The 26,869-nt window shown below is 37.0% G+C and overlaps 1 protein-coding gene across 2 annotated transcripts in view; it reads left to right on the forward strand.

Moving 5' to 3' along the window:
- The window catches only part of SCUBE1 (signal peptide, CUB domain and EGF like domain containing 1), a 184,065-nt gene that overhangs the window by 67,784 nt on the left and 89,412 nt on the right, over positions 1-26,869 (forward strand). For both annotated transcript variants that reach the window (XM_030469242.1, XM_030469241.1), the window contains exon 5: positions 25,855-25,980. In XM_030469242.1, coding sequence (XP_030325102.1) covers positions 25,855-25,980 — 126 coding nt within the window. The remainder of the gene's footprint in view (positions 1-25,854; positions 25,981-26,869) is intronic.

A 26,869-nucleotide genomic window follows, 5' to 3' on the forward strand; every position in this document is an offset into this window, starting at 1 on the left:
GACTTAGTTCACTGTGGTAATTGCAAGATAAGTGATGAAAATCTCTAATGCAGTGCATTTGTTTTGTGGATGGTGCTGTTGCCAAAAAATAAATTTAGGCAGCATTACTCAAGTGCTTGTGGAAAACTAGTATTAATTTGTATTACAGTAGCTTTTAGGTCAGGGTCTATTGTGTTAACTGCTCTACACTCTCACCCTTGCCATTGAGATAGACAAAAGATGTGTATCCCTGCTCTACAGGCAGGAAAGCATGGTATTCAGCTGGCCTCCCTAGAGAGAGAATGCTGCCTCCTGATCTCTAGCCCACTAGATTTCTATCCTTCACTTCTGGTGTCAGGCAAGATTTCACAGGCAAACTGTTGATTAGTTGAAAAGTCATGTTTATATAATCTTGAATGGTGAGCATGTTCACAGAGAAATCAGAAAACTTATTCAGAGAGAGAATATTTTGAAATTAAATGCATGTATGTTTCATTTAGACCTGAAATAGTTGCAATTTAAAAGAATTATTTTGTCCTTGGATGAAACTGGTTTTGCTTAATTTTGCCAAGAAAACTGCAAAAAACTAACTAAACTGCTGAACCTAAATGAAACTAAAACCAGAAGTGTTTAAGACTTGATACACAAAGCTGGAAAGAGTTTCTACAGAGCTTCAGCATTCAGACTGAAGTCAGTAATAGGAATAGTCAGTAATCTGGATAACCAAGAAGTGATTCGGAGCACCTGAGTTTAGGAGCTGAGACTTTTTGTAGAACAGAAAGCACCTCCAGAACACCACCAGTAACGCTGGTATTTCATGAAACAAGGAACAGGATTTACTCCACAAGTATTACAAATATAAACAGAATGCATAGATGTGTAAAATGTGTAGCATGCATCTAATATTTGTCTCAGTGGCAGTTAAACCCACACTAAGTACATAGAAAAAAAAATTTCGATTAAAAAAATTTTTAGTACATGTTGAAATAAAACTGTTGCACCCCAAATTTTATATGGTAAAAAGTTGTCTAAGGTTATTTAAAACTCTTGCAACTTATCCTTAAAAATAGATATTTGGCAGTGTTGTCCAGTATACATACCTAACCTTAAATCCTGTGTTATGAATCTAGTCCACCCTTATAATCTGGAAGAGTGGTCCTATTTTCAGTCAAATATGAACATGTGTGAGCTGGTTCTTACTTGCCAGTTTATTTCTGTGGAATTAGGGGCTGAAAGGCAAAAAGAGTGCTTAAGAAATGCCTCACCTGCCTTATAAGTAAAATAATTTCTTCATTATCCAGGAAAAGCGTGGGATGGAATAATCTGTTAATAATGGAAAAAAAACAGCGTAGGTAGGCCACAGGGAACATGCTAGAGAAAGAGCAGCAATACTTGTGCAGAACATAGGTCCATCTTGCCTGATATCCTGTCTCCAGTAACACCCGTAAGTATGGCTTAAGTTTCTAGAGAAGAGAAAAAATAGGGCAAGCTAATTTGGTACTTCCTGGCACTTTCCAGCTCCTAAGCCTGGTGTGGTTTGTTTCCTTTGTAGCCATCCTACATAGATTGTTCGTGTCTGCTCTTGTAACCATATAGGCCTACTGCCACTTGGCTGAAGAACTGTGACCTCCTGTTTGACCCATCCTTTCTCCCCCTCCCTCCACTTGGTAGCCTCTTTATTTCAGGGCATGAGAGGAAGAGAACTGTTGGTTTGCATGCATTCATTCATGATGTTGTAGACCTGTACAGTACCCCCACGATCTAATGGTGCTGCATACATCTGGTCCATCCTTGGTTTAGTACACTATTTCCTGCAATATATTCTACAGTTCTCTTGCTTTCCTGAGACGTTCAGAGGATACAGGTGTGGGGTGAGGCAATAGGAAACATTTAGAGTAAATATCAAAGCTCCAGCTCTGTATTAGTATGAGGTGCAAAATACAAGTAGCAGAACTAATTAACTGTGTCAGGATGTCTAAATAACAGGGAAAAGGAATGGAAATATATTGTTAAAATGCCACATTAGAGTGTTGTTCAATCCTTTGTTTGAAATACAGAAATACATTTCAGTTTTCCATTTACCAAGTCATTGGTCTAGGTCCAATCTTGCAGACTTTCAGAAGCATACCTACTTTTTACTCCATAAAGATAATTTGATGTGACATCAGTTTGATTCTTTGGTCAAAGGAATATGGATGCAGCCATGTTCTGACAGTAGTAGTAGCTTGTGTTCTAGATAGTGTCAAGACCTCTGTCATGCACCTAACCAGTTTCCGAAGAAAGGAACTACAGAAGTTATCTGAAAAATAAAATTAAACTTGTCTTTTTTTTTTTTATTTTAAGAATCCCATCTGGCCTGTATATTTCTGAGCAAATAAAAGCAGGGGATTGATCTAATGTATCACTACATCTTTATGTTGAACTTAACAGGGCTGAACACAAAACCACTGAGTTTTTTGCTTAGTTTCCAAGAGTTTTTCTATTCATGCTTTTTTACGGGATGTTGCTGTTGACTTCCTTGCTTTACAAATTCCTGTCATACGGTTTAGTTAAGTGTTAAAGATTATGATGAATATATTTCCAAAAGCAATAGATGCTGTCACAAATCATGTTGATAAAACTTTTTTTTTTTTTTCCCCAAATTATTTGTTTTCTATGAGCTGATTCTTTTTCCTTCTGGTCATACCATGAAATGAGCCTGTGCTCCACGAGTGTCAGCAGTGAAAATAGATTCTAACTACAGGAGAAATGAGTGTCATAAAATGGAACTGTGTTCTCAGCAGACTTGGAGTAGCAGGTGTGTTCCTAAAGTAGACAGCATGGGCATAAACTCTTCACCCTTCTGAACACCAGCAAATTTGTTTTGTGTGCAAAAGAAGGATAACTTGGAGGCTATTTTGGAGACTGACACAAATACCATTCACCTAGTGCAGGCCTTATAACACCATCTCCTACGGAACTGTCTTGCCAACAACTTAAAAAAAAGCGGGATAGGTCTTTAGATTGGAGACATTTGAAATTCTGCTTTTCGGAAGTGCCTATAGGTCTGATTGGCTATAACCTGGCATTAAACTAGCTAAGTTGCAGAAGGAGTGCTTAATAATTTCAGAAAATCAGACTTCTTAACCAGAAACCAAAAGTTAGATCCTGAAATACTAGCACATCCATTTCTGAAAGCTGACATAAGTAAAAAAGGGGCTGATAAGACACTGTCTCAGTCAATTGAGCTATTTCGAGTTATTACTAATGGATGCTGCATGAGACTCAGCAAGCCTCCAGCAAGTGAATTCTGACATGCAGAAGAATGTACTTCATTTCACAAAGGGAATAGGATATAGCTGTATTTAAAATATTAGGTTACACAAGTACATAAAGGTCCAAAGTATTTTCTTGTGCTCTCTGACCTTTCCTCCTAATTTTTACTAGGCAAATTTCAAGGCTATTAGGTATGACTCAGCTTGCTTTCCCTTACTTTGCAATCAGCTTCCAATCACAAAAATGAGCAGAAGTGGATAACAGCTCTGGGCTTTTGCTCCCAGCACTCTACTTCTTCTACAGAGTGTTGTTTTAATGGAATGACTTAGGTGGTCTCAGTTCATATCCCAGTTGACTGCAAACCGTATTATAAAACCACTGTGTACAGATTCAGTGAAATTGGCAGCCCTTGCTTGAAATTAATCCCGGGCCAAAGAAGCATAAAGAATGAATTATTTCTTGCTTCTGGAGAGGGTCTCTTTAGGTCAGGGTTGAAAGCATTGGCAGGCCAGTGTAGGGAAGCTTCCACTCCAGCTGCCTGCATTGAAATTAGACAGTCAATAAATAGAGGACTACAGTTTTCAGGACTGACAACTCCTTAACATTCATTAGCACAAATATTTGCTCAGGATTTTATGAATGTAGTATTTTCAGTGTCTACTGTTGTCTTTCATTTCTAGAATGATATTCTTCAGGACCAAATCTTTGAGAGTTGTCTTTCTTTAAAGAATGTACAGCAGCATTAGCAAGGTGTACAAGATTCTGCAGTTTTTAAAGATAAGTTTCTGTAAATTTCTCAAAGCATTTCCTGTTGTCTATGGTTGTTGGGTTATGTGGTAAAGAGGCAGCATGAATTTTGCCTTTATAAAATAAACAGGAGGCCCACAGGGACTCATAACCTGACTTCAAAAAACTGCTTTCTTAAGCCACTCCTTATGGCAAACTAGGAATCCCTGGAGACCTGTGTTGGTTTGTGGTCTTGGCAGGGTTTTATTCTAGCCCACCAGGTCTGGTGCAAGCACAGGTAGTCCTAGGCATAAATAACTCTTGATTTTAATGAAAAAGATTTATGTGATCATAAAGTAAAAGTTTCCTAGTGACCCAGTTCTGTACCTACATATTCACAGAGAAATAGTGTCTTTTTTTTTTTTTTCTCTTCTACTACTACATAAACAGAGGTGACTTTGGATAAAGCTCTTTCCACAGTATATGTTCACTTGTCAGAAATTTCTTATCAGATGCACATAGTTTTGACCTGGTATTTGGAACAGATTAAAGAAAAAAGTTTGAAATCAATATTCCACAAATAGATAAGACATGGAAAAGAGCCCCTCTCCCTAAAACAACATTTTGGTTTTGGGTAATATCACTTCATATTTCCTGGTTGTGAGTCCAGTGCAACACTATGGGTAGGAAAGTATGGATCTAATATTTAGGTTAGGATGTTCAGTTTCAAATATTTTTTGTTTTCCCACCCGGGGATCTCTTCTAACTCTGACTTTCATCACCCTACAAGCAGAGCTTAACCATAGGCAAGGGGCACTTGAGCTCTCCCTTAGTGACAGCTCCTTTGGCAGATTTCCAGGCATCTGAGGGCCATGCCCTAGCTCGCAGAAACAGGAGCTGACTGGAGTCAGATGTCAAAATTCTCTCCATCATTTTTCTAAGTAAAATACAGGAAGGGTTTTAAATAGCCTCAGAAGTGAAAACTTATTTATATTGAATTTTCAATTTTTGACATTATCTTAAAGCCAAGGATTTACGCAAGGAGGACTCCACATTGTTTTGCAGATGTGTTGTTAAAGCAGTGAGGGAGAATGCATTCTTATGGCATAAGACAGGTAAAGATTTTTGTATGAGACAGTATTTCTTCAGATGTGATATACTTTGCAAACTTTGAACATATCTTCAGATCTGGAATTAAAAAAGGAATGTTTAGAACTAAATATGAACTGAACACCATTGTTTCATTTTTTACAAGATGCAGTGAGAGGAATGTTGGCTGTAGTGAAGAGAGGAAGAAAGAGTGAAAAGGTGGTAATCTCCAGTGGGAGAAAGGAGCTAAATAGATGTTGGTAATTGTTCTTCAGGTACCTCCTCCATGCAGATAACTTGTTTTATTTTATGAAATAGTTTTGATTTTTTTTAATAAAAGGACATTGCAAAGGGGGGAAAAGTGCCACATACCAGCAGCATGAATTTAGCAGTAATTGCATAACAAATGGCCAACAATTCTAGGAAAAAAATTCTCCAAATTAATTTTCAAATGTTTAAAAAGGCCATTTCACTAAGCATAACATAGTTCATAATTGCTGTGCTGAAAAATGGGTACCTTTAACAAAGCAAAATCCCAAAATACAAGACCCTATTTATCTTTGAAGCTTTGAACAAATGGTCTTTAAAGGTGTCTTCCAACCTAAATTATTAAATAATTTTATGACAGCAAGGGTTACTATAATAGCTGTTTTGATCATATGATGATAAAGCATGTAGGTGGAGAGACAGGAAGGTGTGTAAAATGGTTGACTTAACAGTGTCCTTAGGATCTATGTTGCAATTGTAGCTCTAGGAGTACCTCATTTGAAAGTATATAACTGAGTCAGAATAATGTGCTGTATTTATCTGTTTATATTTGTCTATTTTTGGATAAGTCCAGCACTGGGAGAAGAAGAAGAGGGAGAAGAAGATCTAAATTTGGTTTGGAGACACCTAGCTTATGTAAATGATTCTAAAATTTGCCCCAAATGAACAGGGACAAAAATTGTCTCTTGACTTCATGACACTGGAATTGTTCTGCAAAGACCTTGAAACTCAAATCTCTTGTTCAGGAATTAGGATAAATTTCTTTACAAACTCTTACAGTGGAGTCACCACGTGAAATGATCAGTTCTTAGTTCAGGAGTGCATAAAGCAGAGAAGGTAAGATTTCTGAGTATGCATTCCCCTTCTTTCCATTCCCAGACTAGAATACTAAATGAAGTTCTTTTCTGTTCCTTTTTGATAATTTTATTTTATTTACAAAGCAAATTCTAAAGCATTGTAAAACTGATTTTGAAGATCTTTATATCTGGCTTTTCTTTTGAAAGACCACACAGCCTGTGTGTACTGTATCCCAGAGAGCCATTTCTATTTCTCTTTAAATCCGGAGACTGTGACTCAGGCCATAAACCTTCTCCAGACTTTCTTGTCCTTATCTGAAAGATTATGATGTTACAAGCATGTTATACTGTGACAAGGGCTTATGAGGAGAAATAATAAAATATATTGTAAGTCTTACATAATAATGCATAGGTATATTCAGTCTATAGTGCAGCTTTATACATGGGAGTTTTCTCGCTTGATCATCATTCCAGGAAAGGTGCTTGTTTCGTCTCCACCTTCAGAACCCCCTTTTTTTAAAAGATCTGCAATCAAAACATCTTTATTATTTTCATTATGTTTCAACCACTCTTGTTGGGTAGGGACCTGTCCCACTAGATGAAGTTGCTCAAAGCTCCATTCAACCTGGCCTTGAACACATCCAGAGATGAGGCATCCACAGCTTCCTTAGGCAACCTGTTCCAGTATCTCACCACTCTCACACTAAAGAATTTCTTCTTGTCTAACCTAAATCTGTCCCCTTTCATCTTACAACCATTGGACTTTCAAATCTACAATTGGCTGTTTTTAAAGCTATAACACGTTTTGTGCTTACTCACATTTCGTGAACAATTGTGCAATATTACAGTATTCAAAGCCTGCAAAGTAGAACTGTATCCAGGGCTTTTTTTTTTCTCTACACTTCAGTTTTGTCACAGAAAACACTTGTTTTTAATTTGTGCAGGCAGATCTATTTAAATGTTTAAAATAAAAAATACATGATTTTCAGTCCCAGGTATGCAGATTAGATGGATGGTTTTGATCATCTGTACTAAACTCATTGGCAGGGATTCTTACCATGGTTATAGAGTACTGAATGGAAGTTGATTTTGGTTGGATTCAGTGGCCCAGCTGTAATCCAGTAGTAATAATGATCAGTACAAGTACTTTGTCAGACCTCAAATGCTGCAGTAGCACAAAAGAGGAGGCTTAGCGTCTCCAGTAGTTGCAGCTCAGAGCCTTCATTCATAAAGAACAGGTTATTTGAGTAAATCAGCTTTTTCTGCCTGCATATACATACTCTGTTAGAAGTCTTATCTTTATGATTTGTATGACCAAGATGGCTAGGAGTGGTGAGGCTGTTCCTGGGTCTGTGTTGACAAGCCCATTCATTTTAGGCAGTGAGCAAGTACAGATTTCAAGGAAAGGTCTTTCCATCTAAACAGGCAAAAGAGACCAAAGAGAGCAAGAGAGGCATTGGAGTTTCAAGTGAATTTCCTTCAGGTATTGCAAGAGATCAGGCTTTCTGAGCTGTTCCTGTACTCAGTCCAGTAGACCACCTTTTGAGGGAATAAATTTACCTGAATACTTCTTCATCTGCAGCTCTTTTTGTTGACATCTGTTCCTGTCATTCCAATGTCATTATTTTAAAATTTGGTTTCTGATTAAAAGTGCAGGTCATGCAAGAAATAACTTTTTCATGAATGGGCAAATACATTTCTGAAAATCAGAGCTTAGGTGTGAACTCTTACTCACATACACTCAAAATATTACTTTTCATAAATAATGTTTATTTTCAGCTTAAAATTTGCTGCTTCAGCGAATGCTTTTACCATCAGATTATCTATGTGGAATTCATTGAAAGCATGCCTAAAAAGAGCATGCAGCATTCACAGGCATTTATTTTAAAAGCCAGAGACTCACTGGGCATTGGGAAAAAAAAGGAAAAAGAAAAGAAAAGAAAGAAAAAAAAGTAGTGCACTCTAACTCAGGTCTCTAATCATTGAATTTTATTGCTCAGAACCAACATCTATGTAAACCATACTGGTGATGATTTGTGGTAAGTACTGTACCATGTAATAGTAGGGTTTACACTTGAAAAATGCCATCAAATTGTATAACTATCTCATCTTCTAAACCACAGAGCAGATACATGGTAAATGCTCAGAGAATGAAGTGAGAGTAATGATCAGGTGAGCTACAAGGATGTGTAATTAATAGGAAGCCCTTCCTATGATATTTACTGGCTTAGTTACCACAGAAGTCAAATATACTTCAGAACTCTGTACTCATTCTCTCAGTGTAAAATATTACGATTATCATGGATTTTTTCCCAAGAATTCTTCAATTTGTTGAGTTTTCAGTTCATTTTTCCCATTGCATCATTACTGCAGCTACCCAAAAGAAGGTTTCAGCCCACTTATCACAGTAGCTTCCTGAGGGAAAGGTCAAAAACCTTCTTTGCCATCCATCTTCCCTGTCCTCCACTTACTTCAACATGCAGGCAGTTTTAAACACTTTATTTTCTCTAGTGTCAAATTATTCTGGCTGCAGTCCCTGTGGACCACAGAGCCAGTTGAGCCAGCAAACCTGACACCCTCAGTACTACATTTAAAGCTTCCACCTTTTCATGGAAGGGGGAATAGGGGAGAATACAAAGAATTCTCCCTCCATATGGGACGAATACAGAGACTGGATTCCTACTTTAGACAGAAACTATTTGATATTGATTGTAGAAATACAGACTTTCCACTTTCACACCTCTTAGTTTCCTCAGAGGTACTACTCTAAGCAATCTCAAATGTGTGTCAGATGCAGTTGGTTTAGAGATTTATGGGAACCACTATTTTGGCTGTGAGAATTATCATTTAAAATCATTGACTTAACTAGCTTTACTGTGAGAACAATGCCATTTAATTTTCTTTAAACTTCTTTTTTTATCTTTAGAAAACTTTTGAAGATATTGAAACCAGGCATAATTATCAAGGTACAATCTCAATAATGCTAGAAAACTCTGGCTAAATTAAGTATGTTTCCTATTTGGGGTTTTCTCTTTAATAGGGTTCCTTTAACATCGATGTCTCTGCATGGCATAGGAAAGCACATTAATTTATCCCTGCTCCCAGAAAATGAAGTTTAGTACTTCAGGCCTCTGATCTTGTCTGAGAGCATGAGAAATTTCTCAACACTTTCAGTTTTAGATTCCAAAATGTTGTTATAGAACCAAAGAAGTTGTCTATATTGTCTATTAAACTAAATATTTAATTATCAATTATATAGATATGCCTACAATTTATTTCTCTTAAAAAGGTACCTGTGCAGAGGTAATCATTAAAAAATGAACTGTCACAGTTTGTATCAAAGAAATCATGCCAGATTATCACAATCTGTCACATAATTTTCAATGATAACAATGATGGGAATACATACAGCAGGACAGTACATTAATACATTGTATCATTCACACAGCAAGAATAGCTGCAGGAAACATTTAGCAAGTAGATGTCATGTCTAGTTTGCATCCTCTTAGAAGAAGGAACCTGCACACTTTTCTGTCCAAACAGGCAATTTCATTTAGAAATCCTTTCATATTTTCCTCAGGGATGGCTTGTGGTTGATGACCACAAAATCATTTTCCTAACAGTTCCATTTTTTTCTGACATTAGCAGCTTGGGAATCCTAGTGCAACCAGGTCAATGGCAGTTTTCTGTTCAAATGAAGACCTCCTTTTAGGGTTTTTTTAATAAGGAAGTAAGGTGGTGGTTCTGTGCTGAGTTAAGAGGTTGAGAGTGATTATTGCATTGTATTATAGCTTTTGCATCAGAAATCTCTTGCAACATCATAAATTCCATGTAAAGAGCAATGATTCTTCTAAATCATCAATCTTTAATTACTCAACATTCATTAAAAAACCCTGTTTCATAGGACTGCAAGTACAAATGTCAACTTAAAGAAACACATTAGTGCAAAGCCCTATTTATAACATGTACTTTTATCTAAAATTAGTCCAATTCCTGATTATTTCTTAATCCATTGAGAATAATAAAACTTGCATGCAAGAGGGAAGACCTGGAAGCCAAGAGTTAGGGTCAAAAGTAACACAGCAACCCCCTAAGTACTTATGAAGTCTTGCAGTTTCCATAATGGAGACAAAAAGTGGAGTGGATGCCAGGAGGGTTTCACAACAGTAGATGGAAGGAAAATCTCTGTCCAGTTTGTCATGCCACAAAGCTGAGGATGGAAACTCAGTGGCATAAATGTGGGGCAGCAATGTTATAAATAATGTAAAATGGCTTCCTAGTGCTGGGAAGTTCATTGTTGTTAGTTTGGAGTAGTACAAACCCTACCAGACCTATAAATTTGTGTGTCTGAGTGTGAAGGAGAGGTTATGAAAGCAGCTCCACAGACAAGTTGCAGGCATAGGGAAAGGAAAAAGGTTTCCTGTAGGGTCTCTGAAGGGCTTAAGCGTACTGCCCCAGCTTTGCTTTTTGGCACCCACCTCTTGGCCTATCTTCTTCGTTCCTTTTGGCAGAACACAAAAAGGGAGGGCAGTGCTTCCAACCCAGTAAAGACATGCACATCCTAAAGTAGCGTGATGGTCTCTTCCTTGGCTGGTCAAGTGAGTTAGCTGGAGTTTGTTGTGCATGTGTTGGGTTTAATTCTGATTATGGTACCCTGTAATTTTTAAGGATGTGGATTACCATCAAACTCAATTTTTAAATTGGAAGCCAGACGTAAATGCATGTTCTTCATCTCCTTTATTGTTTCAGTGAGTGTAGAAAAATGTTCATCAGTAATACCCAAAACCAGCAGTTTCTATCAAAATGGCATACAACCCACACCCTTTTACAACTTTCCAGGACCACAACTTATTCTAAATTATGGTAATAACCTAAGTAATCATAGCTGCTTTTTAAAAAAACAAAACAAACAAAAACCAAACAAACACACACAAAAACAAACAAACAAAAAACACCCAACATACTGTAAAAACACAAAAAGAACTTCACTTCATAAGCACTCAATAATGCTAAGCTCATCCAGTATAGCACCTGGAGACTGAAACTCCTGTTTGTATCACAGACTGAGTTTGCCCAGTGCTTTACTTCTAAACATACAGAGTTTCCAGTGTTACACTTTGCTGCATGTTGATAATGATGGTCCTTTTGCCAGTGGTAGAGAAAAGCTCATAATGTTGCTTTGGTCTGATGTCACCCCACAAACAGCCTGATTATGCAGAGCTGTGGTGAGAAGGATTATAGTAGATCAAATCAAGTCTTCCCACAAAGCTGTGTTGGAGATGATGAAAAATGTGCATATTCTCAAACCAAGAACCTAAATGGCATGTAGGCAACTGTCATATAATCTCACTGAGGAACATAGAATAAAACTGAGTGGTACACCTTTTCCTGGTAAACCTGAAGGCTGTATTCATTGACTCCCTCTATCCACCATCCTTTCCATTAATTTTTTTATTATTTCACTTTTTCCATATTACTTTTTTTCCATGTTGTTATTCTATGTCCAAGGAATTTAATTTATCCATCTATTCAGCACACTGTGTTCTCTAATCTGTATCCACACTGCATGACTTCCAGGAGTTCATAAAAAAGAGTTTTGTTTTACTTCCCTTTATGGACTTCCCTTTCCTTCTCCGTGGCCCCAAGACTTTCCCTCCTGACTCTTTACATGCTGTGTGCCAACATTATTACTCATGTCCTCTACGGGATTCTGTCCAAATCCACTGATTCTCAGTGGCAATGACTGGCTGACCCTTCATCCCTGTCTAGCCTCTTCCATCTCCTTCTTTTGCCTCTTCTCCAGAACCCATCTCTCTTTTGCTTTTCCCATCTGAGCAGTGCCCATGCACTCACAGCTTTCATTTTTCTCTCAGCCAAGGATCAGGCAAGTTCCTCAGCAAAGATATGTCACAAGAATTCTACCCTGTTACCTACATGGTTTTATAAACACAGCTGTAAGACATACTTGCTACAGTTTGTTGTGCAGGTTGTGGCCAGTAATATGTCACTAAGGCTTTTCAGACCTGTCTTTAAGAACATTTAAAATGTACTTTTGTGACTTTAGTGTAGGGAAAATACAACCATTCAAGTAGAAACTGCGGTGATGCAGAGGTGTATTATTGTTGAGGTGATGAAAACAGCTTGGTTTTAATTGTTATGTGTCATGATGTAGTCTGCTTTTTTGTGGTTGTGGGCCCTTTGCCACAGTGGAAATCTTATTAATTCTAATGCAACAGAGGCATGAGAAGCATGCAACAGAGGCATGCTTCTGGGTTCATCTTTTGGTTTTCATTCTGCAAGCATCAATAAAATAGAAAGATCATTCTCTTTTGAAAAACATCATTAGTATTTAAAATATGTGAGCATAGAGGACTTAAAATTTTGATATAATTCCTCCTGCTTTTCCACTGAAAAATGGTACAACTTCACATGATCATTACAGGCGTAATGTAAGCAGAAGTATATTTTTTAAAAATGCCTCATCTCCAAAGCTTTTTTCTCTTCAGAATAAAAACTACAGAGGATTTTCTCAAAGTTCTGTGCAAGTATGCACTCACATTAAAGTAACCTTTACATATTGCATGCATTCTGATCAATTAGAATTACTATGTGTCTTTCCGGTCACAGAGTCCCACAGAGTGAAGAAACTGTTGCTTAACAAAACTCATGTACACTTTTAATACTTACTCTGTAAATTAAGCATATAAACTTCCAGTGGCCTTTAAAGTATCTCAGAGGAGTTCAAGAGACTCTCACCAATTCATCAAAACCATTGGTTTGTTTTGTTGACAAGCATGTGGGAGTGCTGGTCTGAGGGACCAGTAAACTGGGAATTGCTGCTCAGCTTTCAGCCTCTTGAGCTCAGCTAGGAAATTACAAAAGTAAACATGTTCTCTCCAAGTCTCAGGCAAACCAGAAGGGAAGGGAATCATAATAATCTCTTCAAATAATTTGTCATTTATTTCTTGGGCTTCAGAGATAAAGGCTAATTTTGATACTGAGATTCCAGCAATTTTTGTGGGGCATTTGGAGAATAGCTGCTCAGATAAGCTGAGTTAGACCACTAGCTGAGTTAGACCACTAGTTAGACCACTATTAAAGCCTTTCAACAGAGCTTTCTAAACAGTTCTTAAAAGTGTTGAAATCTAGACAGAATGTAGAAGCTTTCTTTCCATGAAACAGAACCCAGTCAGTGTTAGCATTTAAACGGAGTTGAATAGTGGGCTATGTTGTTGAAATACTGCAGAAATTGCTGTAAAACAGAAAAGATAAAAAGTTCCTGCCATCTCCATATGTTCTTCCTCTTTACTGACACAATTTCTTCAGGATTTCCACATTAACAAGTGAAGAGTTGGAGGAGTGATCCAAAATGAGCAAGCGTTATCTCTCACTTCAGAGGTGGAGAAACAGTAGCACTGAGAAATGAAAGGGCAACAGCAGACAATAACAGGTTCAGGAAAAGAATTCAAACATCTTGAATTCCCTTTTCCTATCTATCTCAGACTTTCCATTGTAAATGCAGCCATATGGTTATCATTTACTCATAGGCTGTTCTTGTTCAACTGAAGAGTTTGGAATTGCATCATCTTAATATATTTATTTTACTGCTTTAAACCTGATAAAATAATTCTGCTAGGTACCTTTTCTTTCATTAACCCTAACAGCCTTGTGGTCTAACTCTGTAGGAGATGTCTAAGCTTATTATTCCTATTCTCATCTCAAACTCATGTACTCCAACCACCTTTAAAATTTGACATTCTCTTCTTCCTTTACTTCTTACCAGTGTTCCTTTTACTACCTAGTGGCAAGAAGAAGTAAGTAGGTTTTCCCATCATCATCTTCAGCCTCTGACCTTAGTATATGTAGGTATGTAGGGAAAGGCCCAAAAGATATGAACAAGCCATTGCACAACACATTGACCTTCACTTTGCATAGAAAATACCCAGCAGCACACTCAGTGCTCCTGTTTGCACATTGCCTATCAAAGTCAGGACAAGTGTGATGTTTCAGAAGGACTCCCTCATTATATGTCACATGACTTCAGAGTCTATGCATTCAGGTGTAAAGGTTCCATTATTTATGAACTGACTTTGCATTGTACATCCACCATTCTGGTTTGGCCTTTGAGGTTTTAAACTTAACAGTGTTTTACAGCTGTTTGGTAACACATCTAGTGTTGAAATCCTGTTTTCCCCGATTTGTACAGAATCAGAATGGCTTCCTGTTATTATACAACTTAAGAAGCCAAACTTTCCCACCACAGACCACTTTAGCCCATTGGTTTGAAATTTATATTGTTTCTGTCATCAATCTAGTTGCTTTTGATGTGAGTCATTTAGTTGAATGTGCAGGGTTCTTAAAACTTAATTGCAGCAGATGTTTCTTTGCGTTTTCTCTCTCCCATTTCACTCTGGATTTTAGTTGTTTTTCCTTGGAAAGGTACATGAAAGGGAAATCCTTGTATAGTCAAATGTTTGTTTTACCATCTAAAGCTTGCAAAGAGTCCTTAGCCTGGGCTGATTTCTTCTTGAAGAGCTGTAATTATTCATGGAAAGAAAAAAAAAATCCTTTGTCACTAATAGGCTTCTTGGTGCTTCTTGTAACAGTCTTTATTATTCCTTTCTACATAATTTTCTATTGATGAGGTGAAAAAAAGGCTTCCTCTGCTGTTGAGAAAGAAAAGGTAATTGTTCTTTTTTCACATTTACCAATGCTTGTTGCGTTCCTTATGTGTTTAAAGGACAAGGATGCAGAAAATGATGTTATTGATGGCATCACCATGGCAACAATTCTTTGGAATAACACATTCTGGCATTGTTATTCTGCACACACACAAAAAAGGGGGACTTTCTTTTAAGCACAAACAGATTGTGCCCCTTTTAAAGGCACCCATGAACTTTGCTTTTCTGAAGATTTACAGACTGGTTTGGGGCAGAAAGGATTCTGACATCATTTACCTCTCTGTGTACATCACATTGTGGCGTAAAAAAAAAATCAAAAAACAACAAAACAGTTTGAAAAAAGCAAGTGGTTTCAAGAGACACAGTATGGGAAGGATACATAAACATTTCTTTGACCAGAAAGACAAAAAAAAAACTTGAAAGAATTTTTAAATTTATGAGCTTTAGAACCAAAATCACTAAGTAATCAAAAGACTGAGGAGAATGAAGGAGCCATGCTGGGCCTATTAAAGTAGTTACTCAGTTATGACAATATTCTAGATGATAACTTAGCTTTCACCCCAACCACTACATTCATCTTAAAACATTTTGATGGATAATTGAATTGCCTGTTCACAAGGCAGTTTGCAAGCATATATTTTGCCTTTCATATTTGGTTTTCCATTGTCCTCATGTGTTGATAGTCTCACTAGGATAACATTTTAGAATTTTAGAAGTCATAGCATTATTATCTGTTTTTTTTTCTTGACTTCGCCACATTTCTGACTTGGATTACCTTATTTCTCTGATACTCATTTGTGAAATACATAGCTGTTTTTATTAAAAAGAAGGGAATGTAGTGAAACTGAGAATGCATTTGTCATCTGTTCTGCACTGTGTGATGCTGTTTCTGGCACCTTAGTGTACACCTTTCCGTTTGACTTTCCCTAGGGACAAACTATTTCCTGCACACCCATGGTACATGGAAGTGGGCTGTACAAACCTTGAGGTTTGAACACAAGAAAACTCTGCACCTAAAAAGAACTTGTGTTTTTTGCAAATACATTACTTAAGTATACCCACAATCTCATTTTTGAGAGCAATAGTAGTTTACTCAGTGGCTCCAAAAATACTGTTCCAGGTAGTATGTGATTTTTCTCAAAGTTACCACAGCTGGTGGCAATCAACTCTTTGGCTGTTGGGCAATAACTTAGACCACTGGATTTTTCTGCTGTCAAAATGCTGATGGAAATGTGAAGCTCTGGGGACTGCAAGATAGCTACATACAGATGTTGCTTCACATACAGATGTTGCTTCACATTCAGTTTTCTAGAGTTGAAGAAATCCCCCAAATAATGAACAGACTAGAAACTTTGCTGCTTTATCCCTTATCTCTGAGACGCATGACCAGTCTATGCTACATCATCCTTATGGGTGCAAGTCTGTGGATTCCTTAACACCATGGTCAGTGCTTTATTTTGTAAGGAACAAAGTAAAAGAATGAGCTTTAAATCTTAGTCATGTATAGCCCTAACAAAAATGATAGGCCTGATATAAGATAATTTGGCCTGTGCTCCATATTTACCTCTAGAGTAGTGGACGGACTTCATTTATTCCACAGCATATTTTGGGATTTAAATAGGTTATATATGCATTATGACATACAGATTGTGCGCAATTATTAATTCAGAATATAAAAAGTTGTGCATATATAATGATACATGTCTCTGTAATAATATATAATATATGCAGTTAATATAACTTAATGTATCATTTTGCTAAGTAGTCCTACTGAGCAAAAAAACAATGTTTTTCCTGCTTATGTAAAAAGAAAGATAGGACAAAACTATTGCAGATATGAAACTTTTTCTAGTCACTAATCGTAAGGCTTTGATGTGTTATGATTCTTTAAAAAAATAATCTTACTAAAATAAAAAAATTAGTACCAGATTTGTTCAGACCACGTTGTTTGATTTGGAGTTTATTAAGCCTTTGAAAGGTAGTGCCTTTAAGTTGAGGCCACAGGGGACTGTTATTTCCCTGGAAGAGAATTGTAAGAATATTCCCAATACAGAATAGGCATTGCTGAGGTCATTCTTCCCTTTGGGAGTTTGAAACCCTCACATCCAGAGCCCTGTGTCACCGGTTGCTTCCATGAGGAATTAAGTTTTTTAGTTAAAGCTTAATGGGAACCCAGAAGAAGAATTTCCTTCACATTGATGCTTTGAAAGATTTATTTACTACACAGATTTCTTAAGTAACAGAAAGTAGACCTGCTAAATATCTCTTCTTTTTTCCAGAGGTGCTGATCAAGCACATACTCATTTTATGTTAAATCATATGATGTTGCAAGAAGTTACAAAATTTTACTTGGAAGAATTTGGGGTGTGAAGGACTTGCTGCAAAGCAACATGCTGTTGAAATCTTTGCTGTTATTCTATTTGAATATACACTATGTGTCTCAGAAAGTTCCCTAGAAATACCTATTTTTAAAATATTTCATTAGAAATATTCTTTCTGGTAACCAAGGCTGTCTCATATCAGCAGTGCGGATTTCAGAATGAAAAAACTAGGAGATTTTAGGATTCCTTCTGCAATTTCCTCATAGCTCTTTTGCCTTATATTTTTACAAATGATACTATGCTCTGGTTAGATCCATTTCAAAACCTTCTCATGAAACACTAATGAAAGGACATTTTAAATTAAATAATATATGTATATATTTGTGGAAAGTATCTCCAAGATTATTTTAAGTCTTTTTATTGGAAGGATAAAATCTTTGCAACAACTTTTTGAGAAGCTTTTCAATTTTGTGTTTAAATGCCAAATTTTCTGGTGAGCAAGGAGGAAAAACAACAGTTTCTTGCAAATACCCGGTCTTACATACTATAATTATCCCATTTTATATGTAGGTGCTTTTTATCCCAAGAGAGAACCCTTTAAAAAGGAGTGAGCCATGTTTTCATATCTCTAGTATGCTATGAGGCCCAAAGGCCTAGTATTTGCAAAAACAACCTGGGGACTTTCTCATTTTTGTGATGCCTTGGGACTGTTTTTTGTTGAACTACCCACCTGAGACTATGAGCATTCCTTGATGATGCTGTCATTTGCTAGCTCTACTGTAACACTACATCTTTGGAGGCCAGGATATCACTAGTACTCCAGATTTATCAGCTCCCATCAAGGCACCAAGAAATATTACAAATGGAGAAAGCTCATTTCTCAGCTATGCCTCTTGTATGGCCTTGTATTCCCTCAGGGTCAACTCTACCTGCCAATGGACCTTCTGTAGCAGTGATTTCCAAAAAAACCCACAACCTTTTCTTTTGCTTTGCTTTACTGTTTAAGGAATTGCAATTTAAAGATTAAGCATAATTAAAAGCAGATTGTAGCTGTGTTGACTGTGTTTAGCTCTGCTTTCCTTTCTTGTCCTTATCTTTCTCTACCACTGCCATTTATTTCCCTTTCTGTGAAGTCAGTGGTAATGCCAGTTGTGAAGGAGATAGTGGAAGAGACTGACAGCCTTGGTTCTGACAGAGCAGCAGCAGAAACACATTTCCTGGGCTAACACTTTCCTGGGCTGAATTTTCTTTGAGATAAGCCATATCTATGTGTGAGAAGGTAATAGAGATTATTGGAAGGGTTTTCAGTAAGCACCAGCTTCTCTCTGTAGCTTTGCAATGTGGGAAGCAGAATGAAATTGCCAGACTCTTTCATGTGATCCACCAAAAAGCCATCACACAATCGCAAGTTGATCGCAACCAATCTGGGATGGATTTCAGCCAAGTCTTTCTTAGTCTCTGTTCAGTGTCCCTCAGGAATTGCTGACAATTTCTGGAAAGTTTTAAGTCTATTTCCTTACCTGCACAGTTTTTCTGCCTTTCACTCCCATCTTTTATTTAATCTTTCTATCTTCTTTTCAGAAATTACAGTTCCTTTGCAGAATTGCAAATATTTGCTTTTACTGCTGACAGAATGAAGTTATATTTCTGACACGTGCCAATTTCTAAATGTTAAGGCAAAACTCCTGTTTAGGGCTGGATAACACATGAAATTTTCTGACTGCCGCTCAGAGCAGGAACATCTTGTCAGAGATGAGACTGAAAGCCTGCTTGGTGAGGACACTGTCCCTAAGCCCATTTTATATCCAAACTGAAAACACACGTAATTGCCAAACAAACTTGAATTTATTTCTTTTGTAGTATATCAGCAGCTGTTTCCTTGTGTGATGTACAGGATTTCTCCAGCCAACATCCTTGATAGTGTAGAATTCTGTTTCCTTGAGTCAGTTTGCCTGCTTTGTTTTCTTTTCAACCTCTGTTGTTGTGAACTACAGTCACTGAAACAACTGTGTATTCCTGAAGCTTTAGACAGAACTGCACAATTTATTTCAGGAATGAAGATGGAAAGAAAGTCTTGTGTTTGTTCAGTCAAGAGTACAGAAAACATTAGATCATGACAGAGATTATTATATTTCCAGAATACCCAGTGTAGAGTTTAGGGTTTTGCACTTAGCTCTAGTGGTCATTTCCTACACAGATGCTTTGTACCCATGATGGTGTGACCGGCTGAGGAGGAGGAGCTGCCTCAACTGATTAGTTTTACCCTCCAATTTTTTTGCTGGAAAGAAAATGTCTTGGTAGTTTTTTTTTATCCATATGTAAGGACATCCTCTGTTTCAAGATAAAAGCGTTGTAGGCTCTTAGGTAGCCAAAGTCACCCAGACATTCTTCATATCCCAGAATTAGGTCCTCATTAGTGGGCTAGAAATGTCCAGAGGTACTGATCAAGAATGAAGGTGAAAGTCAGATCCAAGCTGTTGGAAACCAGTCCTTCAGCTTCAATAGAGCAAAGATTGGACCTTATGTATGTATTGACTGTAGCTGGATTTTTTAACTAAATGTTGATTTGCATCACCCTTGTAAAGCACACAAGATGCTGGAGTTAGAAGGGTCACTCACAGGTGTATATGGGGAGCTGCTTTCCACAGGCTATCTCAGAACTTAACAGTGTGCTTTTTTGGGTTAGTAAACTATCAACTGCTTTTACATGACCAAAATTTACATGTATAATGTAACATTTGGCTTGAAACAGCCATCTTGCACTTTCATTACTATCATGTTTCTGTCTCAATGAGAAACTTGGTGTAGTTTGTTTGCCCTCCATTCCCAACAGATCAAAACAAAAACTCTAGGAGAGGAGTTGTCTCTGTCAGACCTCCAAATTTTTTGGTCATTGACCAGTGTATTTTCTTGTAGAGATCTAGTTTCTCATGTGAATTTTTAAAAAGAAAATAAAAATAAACAAAAAACCCAACCAAACAAAATCCCACTATGTTAACAATAACTAAAAGGAGAATTCTTGTTTTCTCTTGTGTTTTCCTCTCTCTGCTACTGAAGGTATATTCCCCTCTTTGAGAGGGAGATTCAAGAGAATGTCCTTGAGTGATCATAGGTCATCTAAAGACATTATCTTTCATGCTACATTCTGTTTCTTACGTTGTATTTCTTACAATTACAATATATTTTGTATTATCATATTTTGCTAAGATGTATAATACATACTGGTACAGTCAAAAATACCAGCTGATTTCAATACAGTTGAACTATACCATTCCTTAAATCAGCATTTCTCTAATAAAGTCCTGAAAGTGCTGAGTATTATCATTTCATGGCAGTTTTGTAGCACCATGTAGATCCCCTTCCCAAACAGAAGTATTTATCCCCTATAACTAAGACGAATGGAGATAAGGTAACCACAACAATCATTTGTTGTTTGTGTTGTAAAGATTTATGCTTTACTTTCCATACAGGGTATGTTCATTAAAAGTACGTAAAACACTTCCTAAATAATTAAACACTGTGGCTTATCCAAGTCCAGCAATGCAGTGACTTGCATATAACATATCTAATGCCTTTTAACTCTTTTAGAAGCTATTAGAACACAGTTATACAAATTATGTGTGGTATATGAATTTTGTAAACCATTTCTACAGCATTTAAAAATTATTTTTATAAGATTTTTTGTATGTTTGTTAAATAAGGGTGAACTGTAATAAGAGATTTCACTAGATTTCACTACGGACATAGTGCTAAAATTAACTGCACAAAAAAAGGGATGCCATTTATGTAGTTTTAGGGATTGAGTATAAGGGATGCATGTGCTGCTGTGCATGTTTGTGTGTATATATGGGTTCAAAATGTCTTGTGTTTCCTTGCCACATTCAACACATGTATTCTACTAATAGTCTAAAACTTATTATTGTATTATATCTTTTGTGCAATTTAATATTTCTGAAATATATTATTTTTCATATTTCATTTGGTTTCAGAGTGTTTCTGAAAATTAACAGCCATGTAAATACAGAATAAGTGAAAGTATGACAACATAGAAGATAATGTAAGCACAGATGATGAACCACAGAGTAAAATAATTGCTAGGGTCTTAATTAAGATGAGAACAGGCAGTATTAATTAAAACTAAAGGCTGATCAGTACATTAGTTGTCACAGCCAGCCTAATTTAAATGCTTTCAGAGCCATTGAGCTGAAAATATTTTTAGAGCATACTACAATGAAGAGTTCATTGTATCAGACTGAACATTTTGCAGAACAGCACTATTAAAGGGATTTGTGATAACTAGATGGCAGACTGGATTAATGTCGTAGACTCACACCCAAATCTCTCCAAGGCCTGGAACAAAACCGAGTGTTGATTGTAGGTCAAATAACAATGTCTGCCACTCTCCCATGAACAATCTTTTGTAAATGAAAGTCAGAAAAAAATCCAGGAATGCTATAGGAGAGTTTCTCAAGTCATATCTAAACCACTGAGAGAGGACTTAGTTTAATTAGATTAGTGTTTTCCTTTCTTAAGTGGCATTTCTCTTCCTGTTTCTAATGTATTTTCTATTGAATTCTGTTTTGCTGCCTTTTTGTAAGGTGAACCTTGCTGAGAATGTGTCTGTGTTTGAAAAGTTTATTTTACTGTCTGCCAGCACTGCCAGTGAGAACATGCACCCATTTTTGTGCTAGGCTTTAAAGAATACTGTGAGTAGCAGCATAATAATTTAAGATACTGATTTTATTAACAGTTTATATGAAAAACCTTGAACTTTAAATATTGAACATTTTAGTGTCATGACAACAAAGTAAGGATTTTTGGCATACAGACTTCTCTTTTATCAACATTTAGGCTTTCCCTTATTTAGGATCTATGGGTTTTTGCTTAACACATAGTCCTCATATCAGTTCTAGAATCTGGCACACTCAGATCACTGCAAAAATCAAAAGAAGCATCTAGGAACAACTCCTTGTATCCAAAACCAGAGTGACAACAGTTGTGCACATGACAGGGGGGGAGAGGGGGGTGCATGGGGTGTGTGTGTGTGTGTGTGTGTGTGTGCGCGCAACAAGGCTGGGTAGTAAAAGCTGTAGTTCTGCTTATACTGTTTCATTAAGGCTTGGGTGGAAAATCCATTGCCTGATGTTTGCCCAAGCTGTGCAACACACTGAAGTAAAACTGCTGTGGGTGTAATTCTGTACTGTCTTGGGAAAGCCTAGAATAATTCCATGGGTGTTTCCTTCCTCTTCTCTGGTTCTGCATTACATTGATCAGCTCTAGGATGGAGTGACACATGAAAGCACAGGGCATTCCTCTTGGTGCTGGGGCCCCTCTGCTTGAACTGAGGCTTATGGTGATTAAGAAAAAAAACTTCAAGCACATTTAAATGAGCAGCAGAATCCCCTTTACCTGAATGACTAATTTGCTACCCATTTCTACAAAACAAGCTTTTTGGCTTTGATTGCTCTAGTTGCCCCCTGAGAGAACACAGTATTTTTGCTGGAGCTGTGTGCTGCCCATCCCAGGGGAGAGCAGCCTCCTTCCTGAGGGCGTGTGGCAGTGGCAGTGGATCCGGAAGCAGGCTGCCAGCCTCCCCTTTGGGTCACCTTTTGTTCTGAGGATGAGAGAGTCTGAATGTCAGGGCAGGCACTTTGATACATAAGAAACATCCCCCTTTAACATCCGGGGAATTTTTTTCTATGCTGTTATTAACACTCTTGTCTCCTTATGGAAAAAAGCACGAGTGCATTAGGTGTCCATGAAACTTTAATTAACTAAGCCAAAACCTTGTTGAAAAGAAGGCGATAGCAAGGGAACATAACTCAAGCATTTTACTGCTTCTGTGATGTTCACCCTGTGTGGTGTGCGCTCATCAGACCAGTCATTTTACTACTAACAGAGCACTCCAGAATAGGACAATATTTGTGAGGTGTATTATGTATTTTTAATTTGGTTTAGAGTTTAGACCACATCCTGCTACACAGAATACTCTACAGTCATATTAGGAGTATTTTTTCTATCCTGTTTGTATGCATTCAGATAGCAACTAAAGTAGTATCAGGAAGGCAGTTAATATGTTTTTGTATTTTTAGTGTGATTTATATGCTATATCATGAAAGGTTCAGTATTGTCTGAAGAGTCAGGTTGCACAAAATCTTACATTTCAATAATTATTTGTGAATTATTTGTGTATGTAGATTGCTACTGAAGACATCCGGCCAAATACTGCATTTGCTGAAAAATTAAAATTTGGAATGATTAAAACTATTTTCACCTAAACATAAATTTATTTTTTTTAGGCTACATTTGCAAGCAAGCCAAAATATGTATTTGCTGCATTTTTTTTTTTATTTTGGGATTTTTTTTCCAGGACTAAACAAAATTTTGATAAGATTTTTTTTTCTTTTTAATTCCTGGGGATTTTGAAAAATCAAAAAATGTAAATGAGAAGTTTCATTGTCGCTGAGTTCTTGCTGTTTAGTGAAAAATAATGATCTTTCATTTGACCAGAAAACTTAAAACTTCTGAAATAATGATTTTCAGACTTAGGAGGTTTCTCTAGTGTTCTTATCCAGTGAAAGATGGACCTGGACGGGTATTTCTACAGCTCCAGCTACTTGATGAATGCAATAACTGAAATTATTACTACAGTAACTGAAATATCGTGGTCTCACACACAAATATCAGCATTTCTTTTGCTTCTTTTTCAGAATGTAGTAATTCTTATCTCTAATTTCTCTTTGTATTTTTAGCAGTGCATCATTTCTCTCTTGTCAAGTGATTTTAACAATGGCAGATATTCGGTATCTCTAAGTAAACACTGAAAATCACTTGCTTCATTACATTTCTGGGCCATTAAATATCTTCTTTCATCTATCTAATTCCTCTCTCCTCATTGCCTCAGCAGTGTGACTCAATCAGGCATGTGTTATCTTTCCCAGATCCTTTTCTGAACATAGTGTTGTGCACAGGAATGCAGTTTGTCAAACACATTGTGTCTGAAGTCCTTTGTTGGGAGGAGTGGAGAGAAAGAGATTATAAAATGCCTCCAAACCTTCAATAAGGCCGTTCCCAGGTTTCTTATATCTGGTTAGCCAAAGAATTCATGACTCACTTCTATGTGTGGTATAGTGTGGTATGGTATGGTATGGTAGAGTATGTGTTGTATCTTCCAGTGACATCTATTATCCAGGCTGTAGTTTACAGATAATAGCTTATTTTATACTTTGGCAAGTTTTTAGAGATTTCAAAACTAACAGAGAGAGGAATTTAGAAAATAAATATATCTGTTGTCTATAATTTTGGTTTTCGTAGGCTGTAAGATTTAAGATCCTGGTATATTTGTAGGAGAGGTGAACAAAAATACTGACTTGGGCTTGTGATGTATATTTTCCATTGCTCTGCTAATATAACCCTTTCTGAGGTGAAGTCAAGCAGTGCAAGTAACTTCTGAAGCTGTTAGCTTCTGTCACCCTGAGGGAATCTTCGTCTTTCTGTAGCATTTCCTCCTCAGAATTTTGTGCTCAAAGTTTCTAAGTAGCTGTCTTACACACCAATCCTTTTATTTTTCTGCAATTAACAGTTCTTCTTAATACAGGGAAACTTTTACTGAAATTTGTCTCCTTGCTACAACAGATAGGTGTAGCCATGTTACCAAGTAACAAAGAGCTGACAAGTGTTACAGACAGCAGCGTTTTGGGGGAATACATGCTGTTTCCCCAGTATTAAGCTGAGTTTTGCTGTGATTTCTCTGTCAGTGTTCTCTGAGAGAATTTGTTTCCCCTTTCCAGGTCAGATGTCCAAGGGGAAGCCTGGGAAGGCTTTGTAATGCAAATCTGGCTAGCCTTCCTTCACACAAGGAATGCTAGATGCTGACCCATAAGGACTGAGTTCAAGATTTCTGTGAATATGTGGGATTTGCATTAACTCAGTAATGAAAGCCTCTAAGAACATAAGGTGTATTCTGTATCTAAATCACTTACATGGTTTAGAAAGCTAAAATTAGCCCTACAATGATTAAGGGGAAGCTGGTTGATGCTGTTCCTTGGCATAAACATTTACAGGAATCCACTCATGGTGCTTGGATATTTGTTGAACAGCTGATATGTTTTATTTAACATCATCAAAGGGAAAAGTGGTAGTAGTTTTGTTGGAGATTGGCTTGGCTTATGGTGAATGACAGAAAATTGAGCCATGTAACACATAGCAAAGAGACAGATCCAAGCAAAATTGCTCAGGTATGATCATTTTTTATGTGTGTTAGATAATATAAATCACATTTACAGGCAAATAAAAATGCACCAGACAGTAACAACCACTACATTTCTACATGGAAAAAATAACAGCAAGCTCAGTTATTCAACTCTGATAGGCACCTGTGGGACAGACAACTTCCTGGAGTATACTTTCAATTCATTATATTTCCATAAAAGAGTAGAATATGGCTATGGAATAAGAAAGTGACAAGTCCTGGGTTTCTGTGTGTCACAGAGACACCCTATGTTCCACAGTAGTACTCAGCTGTATTTACCCCGGAGTAGGTTTGTCCTTTATGGCACTGTTTTATTGATTGTATGCCTCTCTCTTGTGTGCTCATTTGCCTTCTGGAACACAGTCCAGATGCATAATAAAAATTACAATTAAAATTACTGGAGGACTGGATGTGTATAATTATTTTGTTATTTTATTTCAATATTTTCAATATTTTATTTTTCTCTTTTCTTTTTGTTTTTTTTACAGAGGGTATGAACTGTATGAACAAAGATCATGGGTGTGCACACATCTGCCGGGAGACGCCCAAAGGTGGGGTTGCCTGTGAATGTAGGCCTGGCTTTGAACTTGCCAAAAACCAGAAGGACTGCAAATGTAGGTAGATGAAGATTAAATTTCAAATGCCCCAAAATGTCTTATATTCTTCATTGTTGTTATTTTCCAGAAGCTAAGAAGCCAGCTTTGTTTTGGACAAAGGTGATTTGTAATTTTAGTAATGTGTTTTTTTATTATAGAAGTTGGACTTGAGGATAGATAAGAGGGATTGAATAACAGAATGTTGGCAGTGACTCTGTTAGCAAAATGGTATCGACTTTTCAACCTTCCTGTGAATGCAGAAAAGTAAGGGACCAGTTTAATCCAGGCTTTCCTTCTAAGGGAGAATAAATAAAGCACAGAAGATTCTGACTTACAATACTTTGAAGGTCCACAGTGATAAATGCACTGATAAATCCATTAATGGCCTTAATGATAAATCCAGAAGAGCTATCAAATAAAGATGCTAATTCCTCATTTTTAAAGGATAGAAATATTTGCTCTAGACCCAATTCCTCTACATTCAGGGTACTTTTGTTGTTAGTACCTGAAAAACATGCAGCCGTATCATATAGACACTGTTATTCAAAGAAAAACCCTGCATGATCTTGAAGCTGAGATGCTGAAGATATAAATATTCATTAGCCCACAAAACTGGAAATTGAGCTCTACATGTTCAAATAATTGACCTTCTGTAATTTGGCATAATCCTGTGAAAACTTGCAGAGTGCATGGGATTCTTTCTGTTGGCTTTGGTGAGTCTAGGATCTGACTCCAATAGCTTCATTTTGTACTCAGTAGCTTTGTGAGAGACAAAAAAAAGGAAGCAGAATAAAATGTCATAAAACACATCTTGTGCTTTGCATAGGACCAGTGCTTTTGTCAGCTTTTCTTTCACTTCAGCTTTGTTTTCTGCCTGAGATCTCCACTATATAAACATGCTTAGATT

Source organism: Calypte anna, chromosome 1 (assembly GCF_003957555.1).
Source record: "Calypte anna isolate BGI_N300 chromosome 1, bCalAnn1_v1.p, whole genome shotgun sequence".
In the NCBI taxonomy this organism is placed as follows: domain Eukaryota; kingdom Metazoa; phylum Chordata; class Aves; order Apodiformes; family Trochilidae; genus Calypte; species Calypte anna.